We start from the raw sequence: 17,648 nt of genomic DNA on the forward strand, positions 1-17,648 counted from the left end.
AGGTGGCTTGGAACCATACTTCAGAATTTAGATAGGAAAGATTGACTTTGTGTGTATGTTGGTTTGTTTTAAAATTATGAATCTGGGACCAAGCTACTGGTAGAATGGAGGGCTAATTATGGGCCTGTATTATTTGAGGCTACTCAAGAAGAACTTGCTCCCCAGAGAATGAATCCCTGGTGGACAGTTCAACACAGCTCTACTTTGAAACCAAAGAGTCTAAGAATGAATTTGGCCTTTTTGAAAAATATGCATATCCCAAGCCTTCTAACAGCCAAACAGGACAGTTCTAAAACATACTGTAACTGCAACTGAATGTGTAACTCTGCAAAAGAAAAAACAACAACACCCCCCCCCCCCCCCTCCAAAAAAAACCAAACCAAAAAAGCTTTAGATGTATGCTTTATCCCTCCTGGAACTTTTCTTTCCCTTAAAAAAATATTTTGTTAAAAAACACTATGATATGAGGGCGATCGACTATTTGGTTTCTTCTAAGTAGATGCTTTTAAATTAATGCATATAAATAATTTGTATTTAATTTCCTTCCTTTCCTGTTTAGCAAAGCTTTGAGTGCACAGATCCTTTTCTCCCCACCCCCACTCTCCTCAAAGTCACTTGGTCAATGCCGAGTCTCTGTGTGTTTCGCTTTTTAAGATAAATTTTGCCTCTCGTTCCGATTTTGCCATGGGACTCATGGGCAGAAACGCTGTGTTTTCACTTGCACTGTTCTCTGATTCTGTGCTTGCCAGCTCATAGTCCTCTGACCTCCTTGCATCAGTCAGAATTCGAATCTGTTCCTGGACAGTTTCTAGCAATATTTTCACTTCCTGTTGTTCTGCTATAAGACAATTGCTGACTGGGACACTGACATTGACAAGTTCAGCTGAATATGAGTTTTTGCACCATTTGATGCCTGTTACTTCAGAAACATTTTGCATTTGCATGCAGGCTTCATCCAAGCCCACCGACGGGATGATGGGAACTGAGTTGGCCCTTGATGCGGAATATCCAACCAAGTCCTTCTGATCCACATTATTAAAATAGGGGGTGGTCTCTCGTGAAGGCAGTTGCATATTTATTGAAGTATTCTGAGGAGTTTTTAAACCAGTGGATGAATACCTAAAATAATAATAAAAAAAGAATTAGCGTTTTCATTTTGCATGAGACAGCCAGACATGAGAGGTCAATGAAAGCAATGGAAACATCTGCTGAAAAAGTATCTTCCTGAAGCAAGGAGTAGTCACAAGCGGGGTGGTGTAGTGGATAGAGAACTTGACTGGAATTCAGCAGAGCTGCTTTCTATACCCTCCTCTGCCACTGGCCTGCTTGGTGACTTTGGGCAAGTTACTTCCCTATCTTCCTCAGTTTCCCCAGGTATAAAATGAGGATAATGTTACTTACCTCCTTTGTAAAGTGCTTTGAGAGCTAAGTATTATTATTTACTTATAATAAAATGTGCAGTTGTATAATTACATTCCTAATCTGGCAAGCGGATTCCCACCTTCCTCAAGCATCAATATTTTTAAACGTGGATATTTTGGTATGAATTAGAATTTGGTAGTGTTCTGAATGTGCAAAGAAATTAACTTCAATAAACACATTCTGAGTCCAATCCTGCACTCCGTACCCAGGTGTTTTTATGATCTGCACTCCCATTGACATCAGTGGGAGTTGCAGGTGCTCAGTACCTCTGAAAATCAGATCACTTATTCAAGCACCCAAGTTTCTAAAGTTGGTCCTTTTTTTGGTCATATATGGCACGATGCTGGAGATACTATACTGGGTTCTAGGAAATATTCCTCTGTTAAAAATGAGACGTTCTAGATCCTACATTAATTCAATTTTTGATGGAATTGCATCAATTCTGCTGTCATTTGTGAAATTTCACCAAAATTTCCATTTTGTTTCTAAGTTGGATACAGTTGTGCTGATGAAAACTGACTTTCAAGGTACATCTACGCTGCACAAACCTCACGGCAGCAGGCAGCGTATGTACACTGCACATACCCCTAGCATGGGTATAAATAGCAATGTAGGGGGTGAGGTACTGCTTAGGCGAGTAAAGACACACCTGAACCCTGAGGGTATGTATCCTATACATCTGTCTACACCCCTAAGTAGTGCTTCCCCCATCTACACTGCTATTTTTAGTAGTGCCCTGCTGTCTCCCCGTTCCTGAAGCCTTTCCACATCACTTCCCCCCCTGCCAAAGCCATCCACGGCACATGTAGCTACACACCACAGCATGGACGCACCTTGCTTTTTACTGTGGTGTGTAGCTATAAATACCCTACATGCCACCACCAGTAGAGTGCAGTGTAAATATAGCTTCAATTGCGGCAAATACTTGAAAAACATCACTGAAAATATGTGCATTTTGAATCACTTTGGAAACTTAGCGACATGCCCAAATTCAGCAGCTCTCTTTTTAATAAGAAACATTAATACAACTCTGCTTGTACAATAAGTTAATATTCCTATTAGCCATGATTGTCAGGGACTCTGGGTTTGATTCTGATCTCAGTTACAACATGGCAAATCAAGAGTAACTAAAGTGAAATCAGAGAAAGTGAGATCAGACTCAGGCCCCACATCTTTATTGAAAGTTCATTTTCATTTGTCACATTATCACATAACTATTTAAATATACAAGATAAAGGCAAAATCTTACATGCTTTATACAAGAGTAAGGAAAGCAAGATTTGGTCCTAATGTAATTTAATCTTACTAGGCTTCTGAGTTCCCACTTCAAGGTCCAGATTCAGCTAGGTACTGAAGTAAAAAAGTCACCATCTTGACTTGAATAGGACTACTCCATGTACTTAAGTAACTCATGTCACTTGGGCTTAAGTACATAATTTGGTATGAGTAGTTAGAGAACTAATAAAAAAGAAGAACAGATTCCCTAAAGCACATGTTCACTAGTGTTCCATTGATTGTAGTCAACTTGATTATTGTACATTGATTTTTGTATACACAATTCAGCATATCCACCTTCGGCATATGTTATTGCAGTGGTCCTGCAATTCTACCCTTTCTCTACACTAACACCACACTGAATTGATTTAACAATAGTGCTTTCTGGTCTGTATCCCAAAGATTCCTGCCCAATCCCAGCAGCAGTGCATTCTGGGTGATTTTGAAAGGCCTTTTGAGATACCTTGTGTATGCCAGGGAATTATGGGAGAAAGGACCAAACTCTGATGCTGCTTGAAGAAATGAGGTATCTTTTGTGTTTCACAGTGGAAGTATTAAAGAAAGTTGCAAAACAACTTTTGGGAAAATGATAAAGAAATATGTAAAAACAGAATGAAATTAGACATTTTCCAAGTCCATTTATCAAAATCACTTGTAGGTCACATTTCAAAGAATCAATATTAAATATTGATCAAAGAAATACATCTGTAGAGAGGACATCTTAATAAATAAATAAAAACAAAACAAAACAGTGCAGACCTATTGGCTTGTGCCCACTCTTGCTTCCTTTGCATTTGTTTACCATATAACTTTCAAATCACTATAGCCGGAGTGGTCTCATCAGTTGCATTATTCATTTGTATTGATTATTCAGCCCCTAAATATACTTTCTGGGCTGCACCCTGCAAATGAAGGGAGTGAATTCTTTTAATGAATTTCACATCTAGTGATGATACACTAGCATAAGCAAGTATGAACTCAGATATTGATATGAAAATGTTAAAATTTGCCAACTCCATAATATGGATTCAAGTCATGATATTTCGACCCCCAAAATGGCAAACATGTTTAATGCTCAGCACATTTCCATGAATCCTCCTTAAGTACAAGCAGATGTCCTGATCCTGCACTGGGAATTCATAGAATCATAGAATATCAGGGTTAGAAGGGACCTCAGGAGGTCATCTAGTTCAACCCCCTGTTCAAAGCAGGACCAATCCCCAACTAAATCTCCAAAGACCTAAATGGCCCCCTCAAGGATTTAACTCACAACCCTGGGTTTAGCAGGCCAATGCTCAAACCACTGAGCTATCCCTCCCTTGTGTCCATGTGGTTTTCAATCAAGGAGCAAAGCTGGACTAAAGCATTCAATTTGTGGGTGAGTAGATGCAGGGAAATAGTAGGGAAATAAGATTTGAACAAGTGAGGCTCAACTTTCATTTGTGTAGGGGCTGGATCCTGCTCTTGAAACAGCAAACAGAATTTTACTGATTTTATTGGGAGCAGAACTAGACCTAGAACGATCACAGAAAATAGGGCATTTTTATAAAGATACAGAACGATACGTTTTAAACAACTTTCCCTTAAAGAAAATACTTATTATCTTCCTAAATAAACTCATTTTATATTTACTTTTTTGTGTTTCTGGAATGCAACTCCCTTCCTCTCTTCCCCTCCTTTGCTTAAACAGAGTCACAAGAAGAAATTAATAAACATTTAAAATAAGTAATAATAATTACTTGTTTTATTTGTGTAATTCTTGGGGTGCTGAGTGAGAATAAAATTGAACAAAACATAGTATGCTACCCTCTCCAAATCCAGACACATTTTAAGATATATTTTATCTTATTTTAATACAAAATAAGTTGGCAGAACTACATTTGAAATGGGTTATCTTCTGCACAGTACAAATAACTTTACAGCAAACTAGCTCTAGATCTTGGGTTTGAGCCAAAACCCGGGGAGATGAAGGAGAATATTTCCATTGACTTTAGTGGTCTTTGGATTAGGCATTATAAATATGCACACACAAGACATCATTTCTCTCTCTATATATATACACACACACACACACATACACACACAGCAGGACTCCATACACCTCGTAACAGTTAATATCCTGAAATGTAAAAAAGCTGTCACCAGAATAACCTGCAGTCAAAATGCTGGTCACTTAATCAAAAATAAACTGTCACCCTCAGACCACAGTCAGTCTCTGGGGATGTGAATGGCCTGGAGATGCTTTGTTTGTTTATGGAGCTAATATAGAACAGGTTTCTCTATTTAATTAGCGGGGTGCACTAATTAATCAACCAATATTAACTCTGCTCAACAAATGCTAAACTGTCGGACCCTATTTCAAATCACGAGACCTGGCATTTCTTGAAAGCAGCAAACACTTTTCCCCAAGCAAGAAAAGACAAGAAAATTCAGAAGATGGAGTACATTTGTGTAGCCTGGTATAAGCAATTATAAAAGCTCTCCTTTGCCAAAGATGAATGTGCAATCTCTGTCTAACCTGTAGTCAGAACTGCTGATGAATGAGCCCCAGAAGATGCAGAGTACATTGTAGGGTTTGCTATGCAATCAAAAGTTCAGATATTTATCTGGAAAACTTGGGGGGGAAATGCTTAACAAACATTTTTGCAGGAATTGACTTCCTTGTGAGAGCTACAGTCAATTGGACTGGAAATCTCAAGGGAATAGCAATACTGTGAGATTTCTGGTATCTTTTTTGGGGATCAGAAATGGGTTTCTGTCACTGTGTTTGTACCTTTGTGTTTGGTCCAGGCTGAAACTCCAAAGAACAAGAGATTTAAAAATAAAACAAAACAAAACACTAAAAAATCAAAACACATCACACAAAAATTGTCATTTTTTAAAACGTAAACCATTTGTATGGTTTTGCTCCAAAAAACAACAACCCCAGACACTTTTTTCAACCTACTGCACCATGCTTTGCAAAGACTTGGTACATTGTTTTTTGAAGACTTCATTTTAATAAAATCAAATTAACGAACAAAACAGTATGATAGAAAGGAAATCAAAGAATCACATGTATCATCACACCTAACCCTGAACCATTATTACAATTCCTTTTTAAGGACTCTCTTTTAAGAATTCTGGTATCACATTAGCTTTCAAGATTAAAATGTAAAACTGCTCTTCCCCTTCAAAAATAACAAATTTCAGCACATTCATGGAATTACTTACAAATTATTCCAGTGACTAGGGTCAATGTCTTAATAGGGTTGAAATCCATATATATAAATATGTAAACATACAAACACACACACAATTTATGTGGGTGTGAGTTTTTGTGCGTGTGCATGCTTTTCTGGATTTAGCTCAGTTGCTCAGCACTTTACAGGGTTCCACCCTTTAAAATGTAAACCAGTACAGGCTGGTATTAGTTGATTATTCAATACAAGGATTTCTTAAGCACCTCCTATGGTATCTGGGTTTCATGATAGAATTCAACACTTGAACCACACACATGTATATAGGTAGTAAACTGACTCTGCCTTAAATAATAAAAGTGTCACATACAGTAGTGCTAGTGAGAATCTTGTCTTTCTTACCTGGTCCCAGTCATAAGACATGTGTCAGAGACCCCAGAGACTGCAGAGCACCATTTAAGGGGGGGGGCATAGATTTGCCTCCCCACTGCTGACCCTCCTCTTCCTCTCTCAGGGCTATCTCTTCCTGCCCCCAGCAGCCTGATTCCCTTGGTCCATAAGCTCCTACTCCCATTTCTTTCAAATTTGGTCAGAGCACCACTCAGGTTTGGCCTGGCTGCCCTTCTGTCATGACGGAGGAGTGGTCATGCCAATTTTGAGTGAGTTATGTTGCAACCCTGTCAAAGGTAGGGGCCCGGGCAGAGACAGATGCATCATGGAGGTGAATGCCTGGCTGCGAAGATGGTGTCGCCAGGAGGGCTTTGGCTTCCTCGAACACGGGATGCTATTCGAGGAAGGACTGCTAGGCAGAGATGGCGTTCACCTTTCGAGGAGGGGAAAGACCCTATTTGGACACAGACTGGCTAACCTAGTGAGGAGGGCTTTAAACTAGGTTCGATGGGGACAGGTGAGCAAAGCCCACAGGTAAGTGGGGAACATGGAGACCTGGGAGATGGGTCGGAAACGAGAGGGAGTGTGGGCTATATTGGCAGAGAGAAAGGAGGGTCAGGACAAAACTGGGAGGAAAGATCAAACCAGTATCTTAGATGCCTATATACAAATGCGAGAAGTATGGGTAATAAGCAGGAAGAACTGGAAGTGCTTATAAATAAATACAACTATGACATTGTTGGCATCACTGAATCTTGGTGGGATAATACACATGATTGGAATGTTGGTGTGGATGGGTAAAGCTTGCTCAGGAAGGATAGACAGGGGGAAAAGGGAGGAGGTGTTGCCTTATATATTAAAAATGTACACACTTGGACTGAGGTGGAGATGGACATAGGAGACGGAAGTGTTGAGAGTCTCTGGGTTAGGCTAAAAGGGGTAAAAAACAAGGGTGATGTCATGCTAGGAGTCTACTACAGGCCACCTAACCAGGTGGAAGAGGTGGATGAGCCTTTTTTTAAACAACTAACAAAATCATCCAAAGCCCAAGATTTGGTGGTGATGGGGGACTTCAACTATCCAAATATATGTTGGGAAAATAACACAGCGGGGCACAGACTATCCAACAAATTCTTGGACTGCATTGCAGACAACTTTTTATTTCAGAATGTTGAAAAAGCTACTAGGGGGGAAGGTTTCAGAGTAGCAGCCGTGTTAGTCTGTATCCGCAAAAAGAACAGGAGTACTTGTGGCACCTTAGAGACTAACAAATTTATCAGAGCATACTTGATTTTAACAAATAGGGAGGAACTCGTTGAGAATTTGAAAGTAGAAGGCAGCTTGAGTGAAAGTGATCATGAAATCATAGAGTTTGCAATTCTAAGGAAGGGTAGAAGGGAGAACAGCAAAATAGAGACAATGGATTTCAGGAAGGCCAATTTTGGTAAGCTCAGAGAGCTGATAGGTAAGGTCCCATGGGAATCAAGACTGAGGGGAAAAACAACTGAGGAGAGTTGGCAGTTTTTCAAAGGGACACTATTAAGGGCCCAAAAGCAAGCTATTCCGCTGGGTAGGAAAGATAGAAAATGTGGCAAAAGACCACCTTGGCTTAACCACGAGATCTTGCATGATCTAAAAAATAAAAAGGAGTCATATAAAAAATGGAAACTAGGACAGATTACAAAGGATGAATATAGGCAAACAACATAGGAATGCAGGGGCAAGATTAGAAAGGCAAAGGCACAAAATGAGCTCAAACTAGCTACAGGCATAAAGGGAAACAAGAAGACTTTTTATCAATACATTAGAAGCAAGAGGAAGACCAAAGACAGGGTAGGCCCACTGCTCAGTGAAGAGGGAGAAACAGTAACAGGAAACTTGGAAATGGCAGAGATGCTTAATGACTTCTTTGTTTCAGTCTTCACCGAGAAGTCTGAAGGAATGCCTAACATAGTGAATGCTAATGGGAAGGGGGTAGGTTTAGCAGATAAAATAAAAAAAGAACAAGTTAAAAATCACTTAGAAAAGTTAGATGCCTGCAAGTCACCAGGGCCTGATGAAATGCATCCTAGAATACTCAAGGAGCTAATAGAGGAGGTATCTGAGCCTCTAGCTATTATCTTTGGAAAATCATGGGAGACGGGAGAGATTCCAGAAGACTGAAAAAGGGCAAATATAGTGCCCATCTATAAAAAGGGAAATAAAAACAACCCAGGAAACTACAGACCAGTTAGTTTAACTTCTGTGCCAGGGAAGATAATGGAGCAAGTAATTAAGGAAATCATCTGCAAACACTTGGAAGGAGGTAAGGTGATAGGGAATAGCCAGCATGGATTTGTAAAGAACAAATCGTGTCAAACCAATCTGATAGCTTTCTTTGATAGGATAACGGGTCTTGTGGATAAGGGAGAAGCGGTGGATGTGGTATACCTAGACTTTAGTAAGGCATTTGATACAGTCTCGCATGATATTCTTATTGATATACTAGGCAAATACAACTTAGATGGGGCTACTATAAGGTGGGTGCATAACTGGCTGGATAACCGTACTCAGAGAGTTGTTGTTAATGGTTCCCAATCCTGCTGGAAAGGCATAACAAGTGGGGTTCCGCAAGGGTCTGTTTTGGGACCGGCTCTGTTCAATATCTTCATTAACGACTTAGATATTGGCATAGAAAGTATGATTATTAAGTTTGCGGATGATACCAAACTGGGAGGGATTGCAACTGCTTTGGAGGACAGGGTCATAATTCAAAATGATCTGGACAAATTAGAGAAATGGTCTGAGTTAAACAGGATGAAGTTTAACAAAGACAAATGCAAAGTGCTCCACTTAGGAAGAAAAAATCAGTTTCATACATACAGAATGGGAAGAGACTGTCTAGGAAGGAGTACGGCAGAAAGGGATCTAGGGGTTATAGTGGACCACAAGCTAAATATGAGTCAACAGTGTGATGCTGTTGCAAAAAAAGCAAACATGATTCTGGGATGTATTAACAGGTGTGTTGTGAGCAAGACACGAGAAGTCATTCTTCCGCTCTACTCTGCTCTGGTTAGGCCTCAGCTGGAGTATTGTGTCCAGTTCTGGGCACCGCATTTCAAGAAAGATGTGGAGAAATTGGAGAGGGTCCAGAGAAGAGCATCAAGGTCTTGATTAAAGGTCTTGAGAACATGACCTATGAAGGAAGGCTGAAAGAATTGGATTTGTTTAGTTTGGAAAAGAGAATACTGAGAGGGGACATGATAGCAGTTTTCAGGTATCTAAAAGGGTGTCATAAGGAGGAGGGAGAAAACTTGTTCACCTTAGCCTCTAAGTATAGAACAAGAAGCAATGGGCTTAAACTGCAGCAAGGGAGGTCTAGGTTGGACATTAGGAAAAAGTTCCTAACTGTCAGGGTGGTTAAACACTGGAATAAATTGCCTAGGGAGGTTGTGGAATCTCCATCTCTGGAGATATTTAAGAGTAGGTTACATAAATGTCTATCAGGGATGGTCTAGACAGTGTTTGGTCCTGCCATGCGGGCAGGGGACTGGACTCGATGACCTCTCGAGGTCCCTTCCAGTCCTAGAATCTATGAATCTATGAAAACCCTGTGCTACTCAGACAAAAAGTGGTCGGGACCTGGCCCAAGTGGCCCCCTGAGCTCCGTGGCCTGTAAGATACCCAAGGAGTTGTCCACTGACTCAAAGATTTTAAGGCCAGAGCAGCCCTCTGTGATAATCTTTCCAGTCTGACTTCACATATAAAACAGTCTATAGAAGTTCACCTGCTAATTTTTGAGTCAAGGCCACTAACTTCTGGATGAACTAGACAACAGCATAACTTTTAGAAAGACATCCAATCTTGATTAAAAGTTGCCAAGTGACAGAGAATTCATCACATCCCTAGGTAAGTAGCTCTAACAGAGAATTGATCAATAAATTTCTTGCAAAATTCTTTGGTTTTGTCAAATCAGCATTTTCTGACAAAAAATGATTTGACAAAATCAAAAAGTTTAGCAACAACACATTGATTGCATCCACATTTTCAGTGAAAAATTATCACAACATTTTGTTTCAATAATGTCAAAACAGTTGAAACAAAGTGTTTTGACTTTTCTGAATGAAGTGTTTTGACTGAATGAAATATTGCAGAATATTTCATGTTGTGAAAAATTCTGAGAATTTTACATTTTGACCTAATTTGGGACAAAAAGAAATGTCTACATCTCAGAAATTCACAAAGGACAGAAATTACATTTTTGACCAACTGTATTCCAATGGTTAATTTACCCTCACCATTAAAATTTTGCACCTCATTTCCACTTTGAGATTTTTCTACTAGCTTTAGTTTTCTGCCATTGGGTGTTGTCATGCCTTTGTCTGCTACATTAAAGCCTTCCCCACTAACATACTGTCAGAAACCTTCACAACATGTAGTCACTTATAGACATTGATGAAGTCATGTCTTAACCTTCTCTTTGATAAATTAAGTAGATTGAGCTTAAGTTTCTCACTTCCAGACCTCAAATCATTTTTGTGGCTCCTTTCTGAACCGTCTTCAAATTTCAACTCCAGTGGGTACTTACTTTAAAAAAGAGATCAAGTCCAATAAAATATAATATCAACCAAAAACCACCACCATAAACTAACAGAACCAGTTAATAAAACAGATATACTGAGACATCAATGGAAGGAATGTTGTCTTTTTAGGGCTGAATGTATAAGAGAGAATTCAGAGAAGAGGTTCTGTTAATCAGACTGCTCAGATGGATAAAGCAAAAAGACTAACACACAGCACTGCTGAAGAGCCATCTACAATTTAGGAATTGTCACCAGATCACCATTGTCACCAGATTTTGCCAAAAACACCCACCCAAAGAACATAAAGTAAAAGCTAGTGACATCATATGGAGGGATTCAAAATGTTTGCACACACTTTAGACAAAAGAACGGGAGGCTTTGAGAACAGTGACCAAAGAAGGAAGGTGAAATTACTAGGGGCTAAATTTTGATCACATTTAGAATGGAGCAAATCTGTTTTTTGTTTTTTTCCACTGAGTTACTCCAGATTTACAACCATGTAAGGGAGATAGAATCTGGCCCTACATTTGTACTGAATAGTGAGAATGTGGTAGGAATTCATAAAGTGTCACAGGAAATTCACCTATTAACAGAAGCGGGTTAAGAAACAGTGGTAGGCTTCAAACGGTTTTATCTGTTTTATCTGTTTTGGTGCATTAAGACTCGACTGTACCATACATTTTGGGCACAGGAACAGGAGTAATAAAGCAATTATCTTTGGGATTACAAGGTTGAAGGGAGACCTGCCTTGAAATGAAAATGTTTGAAATTAAGACTTTTTTAATGCATTGCTAGATTATTTTTTAACATAGTGCATTGACAATTCTTCTCAACACTACACTTCAAAGAACATAAGGATGTATTCTTGTTATGTTGGGCAACAAGAGACAGACTGTCATTGGTACTATTTATTATTTGTACTGCCTCAAACCAGAAAATTGATCACCCTTTGGAGTCCATCAAGCATTTGTGCTTAGTTACAACTTTTGAATTTGTCCTTATGAGAAAGGTCATTAAATGCTACTTTACTAGCATTTCAGTTGTTCATATGTACATCTGTGTGATTGTGGATTTCCTTATTTCTTTTTGGTTGATAGCACTCAGAAAAATAAAAGCCTTTTGTTGCCTGAGGATGCCCAGACATAGAGGTGACATGAATTCACGGGTATCAGAGTTGGAAGTTTGAGGTATTGCATGGAGAAAATAAAGTAATTAATACAGCTGGGTAGCTCTAAAGTTGTTTACCTGGTGGAAGGCAGAGTAATTCATGTACTGTAACCTTTTAAAATGGTACAACCTTCTAAGATGACTACTTCTACTAGTGCACTTTTTTTTTTTTTTTTGGTCTCCTAGTTACTCTTGCCCTGCTAAGGATTTGAATTTGTCTCATAGAATCATAGAATCTTAAGGTTGGAAGAGACCTCAGGAGGTCATCTAGTCCAATCCCCTGCTAAAAGCAGGACCAACACCAACTAAATCATCCAAGCCAGGGCTTTGTCAAGCCGGGCCTTAAAAACCTCTAAGGATGGAGATTCCACCACCTCCCTAGGTAACCCATTCCAGTGCTTCACCACCTTCCTAGTGAAACAGTGTTTCCTAATATCCAACCTAGACTTCCCCCACTGCAACTTGAGACCATTGCTTCTTGTTCTGTCATCTGCCACCACTGAGAACAGCATAGCTCCATCCTCTTTGGAACCCCTCTTCAGGTAGTTGAAGGCTGCTATCAAATCCCCCCTCACTCTTCTCTTCTGCAGACTAAATAACCCCAGTTCCCTCAGCCTCTCCTCATAAGTCATGTGCCCCAGGCCCCTAATCATTTTCTTTGTCCTCCACTGGACTCTCTCCAATTTGTCCACATCCCTTCTGTAGTGGGGGGACCAAAACTGGACGCAATACTCCAGGTGTGGCTTTACCAGTGCTGAATAGAGGGAAATAATCACTTCCCTCGATCAGCTGGCAATGCTCCTACTAATACAGCCCTACTAATACAGTCTCAAATGAGGGCTGGATCTTCCAAAATCTAGTGATGGATTTTCATTAATTTGTAACAAAATTTGAATGCTCAGAGAGCTTATTTAAATACATTTATTATGAGATTCAAACTGCTACTGACCCATATCAGAAATCTATTTATTTGAGGTGGAGACTGTGCATTGTGTGACCCTCTGCCCCTCTTTGCCTTTGCTCTGCTCTAACAGCAATTTCTGATTTAGCATTGTGTTGCTTTTCAAAGATACTGCAGTGCAGCTCAACAGAAAAGCGTCTTTTCTGAGTGTTTGGGAGGCTTTGGTCTCATCATGCAATAAACATCCTGTACTTAAAGTGTCCTTTTAAGGCCACCATATCTTGAGAACCCCAGCACTATTTGAAATTTGACTGTGTGTTGAGTAAGCATCTGAATCTCTGTCAATAGGAGAGCCTTAACTTTGAACCTGTGTGTCTGTATTTACTTCAGCAAGAAACTATTTAGCCCAGTGAAGGGGGGATACAACTTCCTGTTCTACCTGCTAAACTGACCAGTGTGTTCATGCTTCAGAGTCACTGCTTACCCCCTGCGGGATATCCAAACAACCTCCCTCTGTCAATCTGTGCTTTTTGTGACTGCCCCAGGGATTTGCTCTGACAGTGGCATTTATATTCATGTAGTTGGGATTAAATCACCTCAAGGAAAGAGAAACCTTAGGTCTGGGACTTTGTTGTTCAGACCTTCAGTAACTGAATCTTCTGAAACTTGCACCATGGGATTTCAGAATTGTCTGTCTATAAAAAGATTTCATCCTGCTGTCTTTTCCAGTGCAAATTGTGGCTATTGTTTGGATAAGACTATCTCAGTGACCGTGTCCATGGGTCCAGTTATGCTTATTGGGGAAGCTTTGTTCTAGCACTCTAGCGTGTGCATGTACTTAACCGCTAGAGCTACTACAGGCACATTGAGAGGCTGTTCATGTTTTGCTATTTTGGGGTGCGTTGTTACTTACTGACAATAGTCACCAAACAACAACTGGAAGAAAGACACTATTGGTACATGGCCTGAACCAAAGGTTATTGAGGTAAATTAATGCTCCCCATAGACTTTCTCAAACTCACATGCAGTACCCAACAGTAGGCAATGGAAAACAATAAAGTATCAAAGTACATAATAAAAACCTGCTAATGTCACCCACATATCTCCATTTTTTTATAGAAACATAGGAATTGCCAGATTAGATCAGACCTGAGTTCCATCTAGTTCAGTATCATGTCTCTGCAATGGTCAGCACCAACTGCTTCAGAGAAGGTGTAGTAGACAGATGTGTGATAATCTGCCCCCAGGAAGATCTGATCCTCATAATCAGAGTTTGGTTTACACCCTGGACCATGTGATTTTACATCCTTCCAAAGTTGTTAGCATTAACTATTATATCTGTGTTATCCATCTAACTGTCCATCCCTTTTCTGAATCTTGCTAAATTCTTGGCCTCAGAAATACCTTATGGCAATGAGTTCTATGGTCTAATTATGCATTGTTTGCAAAAATATCTCTTTTATAATTTTTGAAGTTGACACCTTTTAATTTCATTGAATGTCCCCTCATTCTTGAGAAATGAGACAGATAGAGCAGAATCTCCCAACCTACCTTCTCTAAACTATCATTATTTACCATACTTCTATTGTGCCCCCATTTGTTTGTCTCCTTTCTAAGGCAGACAAGCACAGTCTTTTCAGTGTCTCTTCATTTGAGAGATTTTCTATACCCATAATCAATTTCATCATCTGCCTTTTGAACCACTCTAATTCTGAAATATTATTTTGAGATGGGTTGACCAGTACTGTTTAGCACATTCCAGAAGAGGCCCAAACATTGATTTATATATTATCTTTATAATAATTTCTGTATTATTCTCCACACTGTTCCTTATGCATCCTAACATCATTCATGTTTGCTTTTTTGACTAGCAAGTAACATATTGAGCTGTCCACAGTGGTCCCTTTCCTACGTGGACACAGTTCATTTAGAACCCTGCAAGATTTTATCCCTCCAAATTTTTTTATTTTGCATTTATCGTCACTGTACTTTATCTGCCATTGTGTTGCCGATTCACCTAGCTTGGCTAATTCCTTGAAGTCCCTCAGTCATCTCTAAACTTGACTAACCTAAATACATTTGTGTCATCTGTAACTTTTGTTACCTCACTACTCATTCCCCTTTATGGAACTCTAATAAATATATTGAAACATCACTGGTATGGAACCTCGATGCACCCTGCTGTTAAACTTTTGTCATGATGAAAATTGACTATGTATTCCTACACTTTGCTTCCTGTCTTACCCCCCCTTTTTTTTTGAACCATGACAATACTTTGCCCCATGACAATTTAATTTCTTTGGCAGACTCTAGTGAGGAACATTGTCGAACCCTCTTTGAAAGCCCTGATAAATTATGGCAACTGATTCTCCTTTAATATGCCATACCTTAAAGAAGTAATAAAACTGCCTCACAATGGATATTGTATTTGTTAGCCAATGAATCCCTTAAGTAATTTAAAGGAATTATTGTAATGACTTAGGTAAAAAATAAATTAAAATAATAAAACCCAAAAGACAATTAAAATAAATCTGTTTGACTGTTCTCAATAGCCCCTAGTGATACAATTACCTGAATGTGGCTCAGAATAGGTTTCTCTCTGAACTGCCGGGATATTAAAGATTTTATACAGGTTTTTATTAGAACTGTGGCTTGCACAAGTGTCCATGTTTAAAATATCATCTTCCCCTCCTGCTATGCAGTATACCTTATGCAACTAAGATGGTAGCCTCCAACCCAAAGGTAAGTCCATAGTGCTACATATACATAATGCAGTCTGTCAAGTGCTCAGGAATCTTTTGGGGGTGAAAAGCACTGTGTAAAAAACATATATATATATATATATATATATATATATATATATATATATATATATATATATATATATATATATATGTTCCAATAAACACCCGTGGCCTGTGTTATCCAGGAGGTCAAAGCAGAAGGGCACAACGGTTGCTTCTGACCTTCAAAACTATAAACACATACACAAGCCCATCTTGTCTCTTCAGTTTATTTTATTCATTTCGGATGTTGCACACAGTTAATTCGTAAATATTGGAGGCTGATTCTATTTTAACTTACACCCATTTGATATCAGTGTAATTCCATTGATTTCAGTGTTTATGTGAAATAAGTGCCAGACCGATTACATTGCAGACATTTCCTCCTCATTCAACAAGAATTATATTTGTATAAGATCTGGAGGTTCTTTTGGAAAACTCTAGAATATTTAAATATTATGGGATTGGCTTTCAGAGGTGCTCAGCAGCTGCAACGCCAACTGACTTCAAAGGAAGCTGCACTTCTGAAAGTCAAGCCTTAAGAGTAAGTGGCACTTGCATTCAATTGCTGTATCTTTTACTGAAGATGAATTGAAAAAGAAAAATAACTCCACAACTTTGTTTGTGCATTTTAAAGGGCAAAGGCAACTGACAAGGTCATCTTACGTCTACCCCAAATGTATTTAAGGAACCATATTTTGTAATTGTAAACAAAATATGAGCTTTGCACTATTTGTTTTCCCATATTCGTCCAGTACTGGTGGTGAAGACAATGCTGTGTACAACTCACTAGAATTACAGATCATGCTATGAGTAAATGCGGAAAACAATATCTGTAAAAGATGACAAGCAGGCAATCACTTAAAGTCTGTGCTGATCATTTCTTCTTCAGACTTTGAAGGGTTTAAAATAAAAAGCAGCCATCCAAATAAAAATATAATATCTTCAAAGGCCAATACATTGAAAATATATTTCTGCTTTTAACATTATACATTGGATGCATAATTGTCTCAAAACTAGCAAGTACTGTAATAGCAAAGCAGATTTTCTAGATAAGGGATTTTTATTTATTTTATTTTGCTGCTGATAATGCACTTGTTTGCTTCAGTTGTTTTTATTACATACCCTTGACAAGGTATTGTGTCCTGATCTGTGATCCTTGACTCTTCTAGTTGTTGATATGCTGGTCCTGTAATTCCATTGAACCTACCCCGAGGTAAGGGTGGAGTCTTCCGAAAGGCATTCTTGTGTAGCATTCCACTTCTTTGTCCTGGGCTGCAGCATGAAGAGAGACTTCTGGGGACAAGAACAAGAGTACAGTAAAAACTACCAGAGCCCCCAACATACAAATTTATAGAGTAAAGATTACAGAATTAATAATACATGGACTGCAGTATTATAAATTTGCTGCGGTAGTTTGTGATGTCAGCAGTAGTTCTCCATGGAAATATAATGCTGTAATTCTTACTTGGCTTTTTATTCCATATTTAAATTTCAGTCTCTCCTGGAAGAATAGAAATAAATGATTGGTACATTGGAAATTCTCTTGTATTTGGTCAGATGTCCTTCTATTCCATCATCATCATCCTGGTACTTAGGGTCAGATCCTCAGCTGTTGATCTGGACCTTAAGTTTTAGGCATATCTACTAACACTGCTTTATCAACCTGCATTGTACATTTTTTGTAACAATAAGTTGTACTTTTTTTTTATTGTGGTAAGGTTGCACAAAATTTGAGTAATTTTAAAATATGTTTTACCTATTTCAGAAAAGTGCCACCTTTTGAAAATTACATTTATATTTTAAGGGAGCTAGGAATTATTTCCATTTACTGCAGGAATCATAAGGGATCTGGAATCCACATAAAGTTATTTTACGTTACAGTTGAATTCAGTTGCTGCTAATGCAAAAGTAAGGAAACAGATGATTAAGCCAAAATCATAACCTATTTCTATCATTAACTGGTTAC

At 38.8% G+C, this 17,648-nt stretch overlaps 1 protein-coding gene across 3 annotated transcripts in view; it reads right to left on the reverse strand.

Moving 5' to 3' along the window:
• Positions 1–611: 611 nt before the first annotated feature.
• The window catches only part of NRG3 (neuregulin 3), a 915,071-nt gene continuing 898,034 nt past the window's right edge, over positions 612–17,648 (reverse strand). For all 3 annotated transcript variants that reach the window (XM_065407905.1, XM_065407904.1, XM_065407903.1), the window contains 2 exons: positions 16,805–16,975; positions 612–1,119 (listed from right to left, as the gene is read on the reverse strand). In XM_065407905.1, the coding sequence (XP_065263977.1) occupies positions 612–1,119; positions 16,805–16,975 (679 nt within the window). The remainder of the gene's footprint in view (positions 1,120–16,804; positions 16,976–17,648) is intronic.

Source organism: Emys orbicularis, chromosome 7 (assembly GCF_028017835.1).
Source record: "Emys orbicularis isolate rEmyOrb1 chromosome 7, rEmyOrb1.hap1, whole genome shotgun sequence".
Lineage (NCBI taxonomy): Eukaryota > Metazoa > Chordata > Testudines > Emydidae > Emys > Emys orbicularis.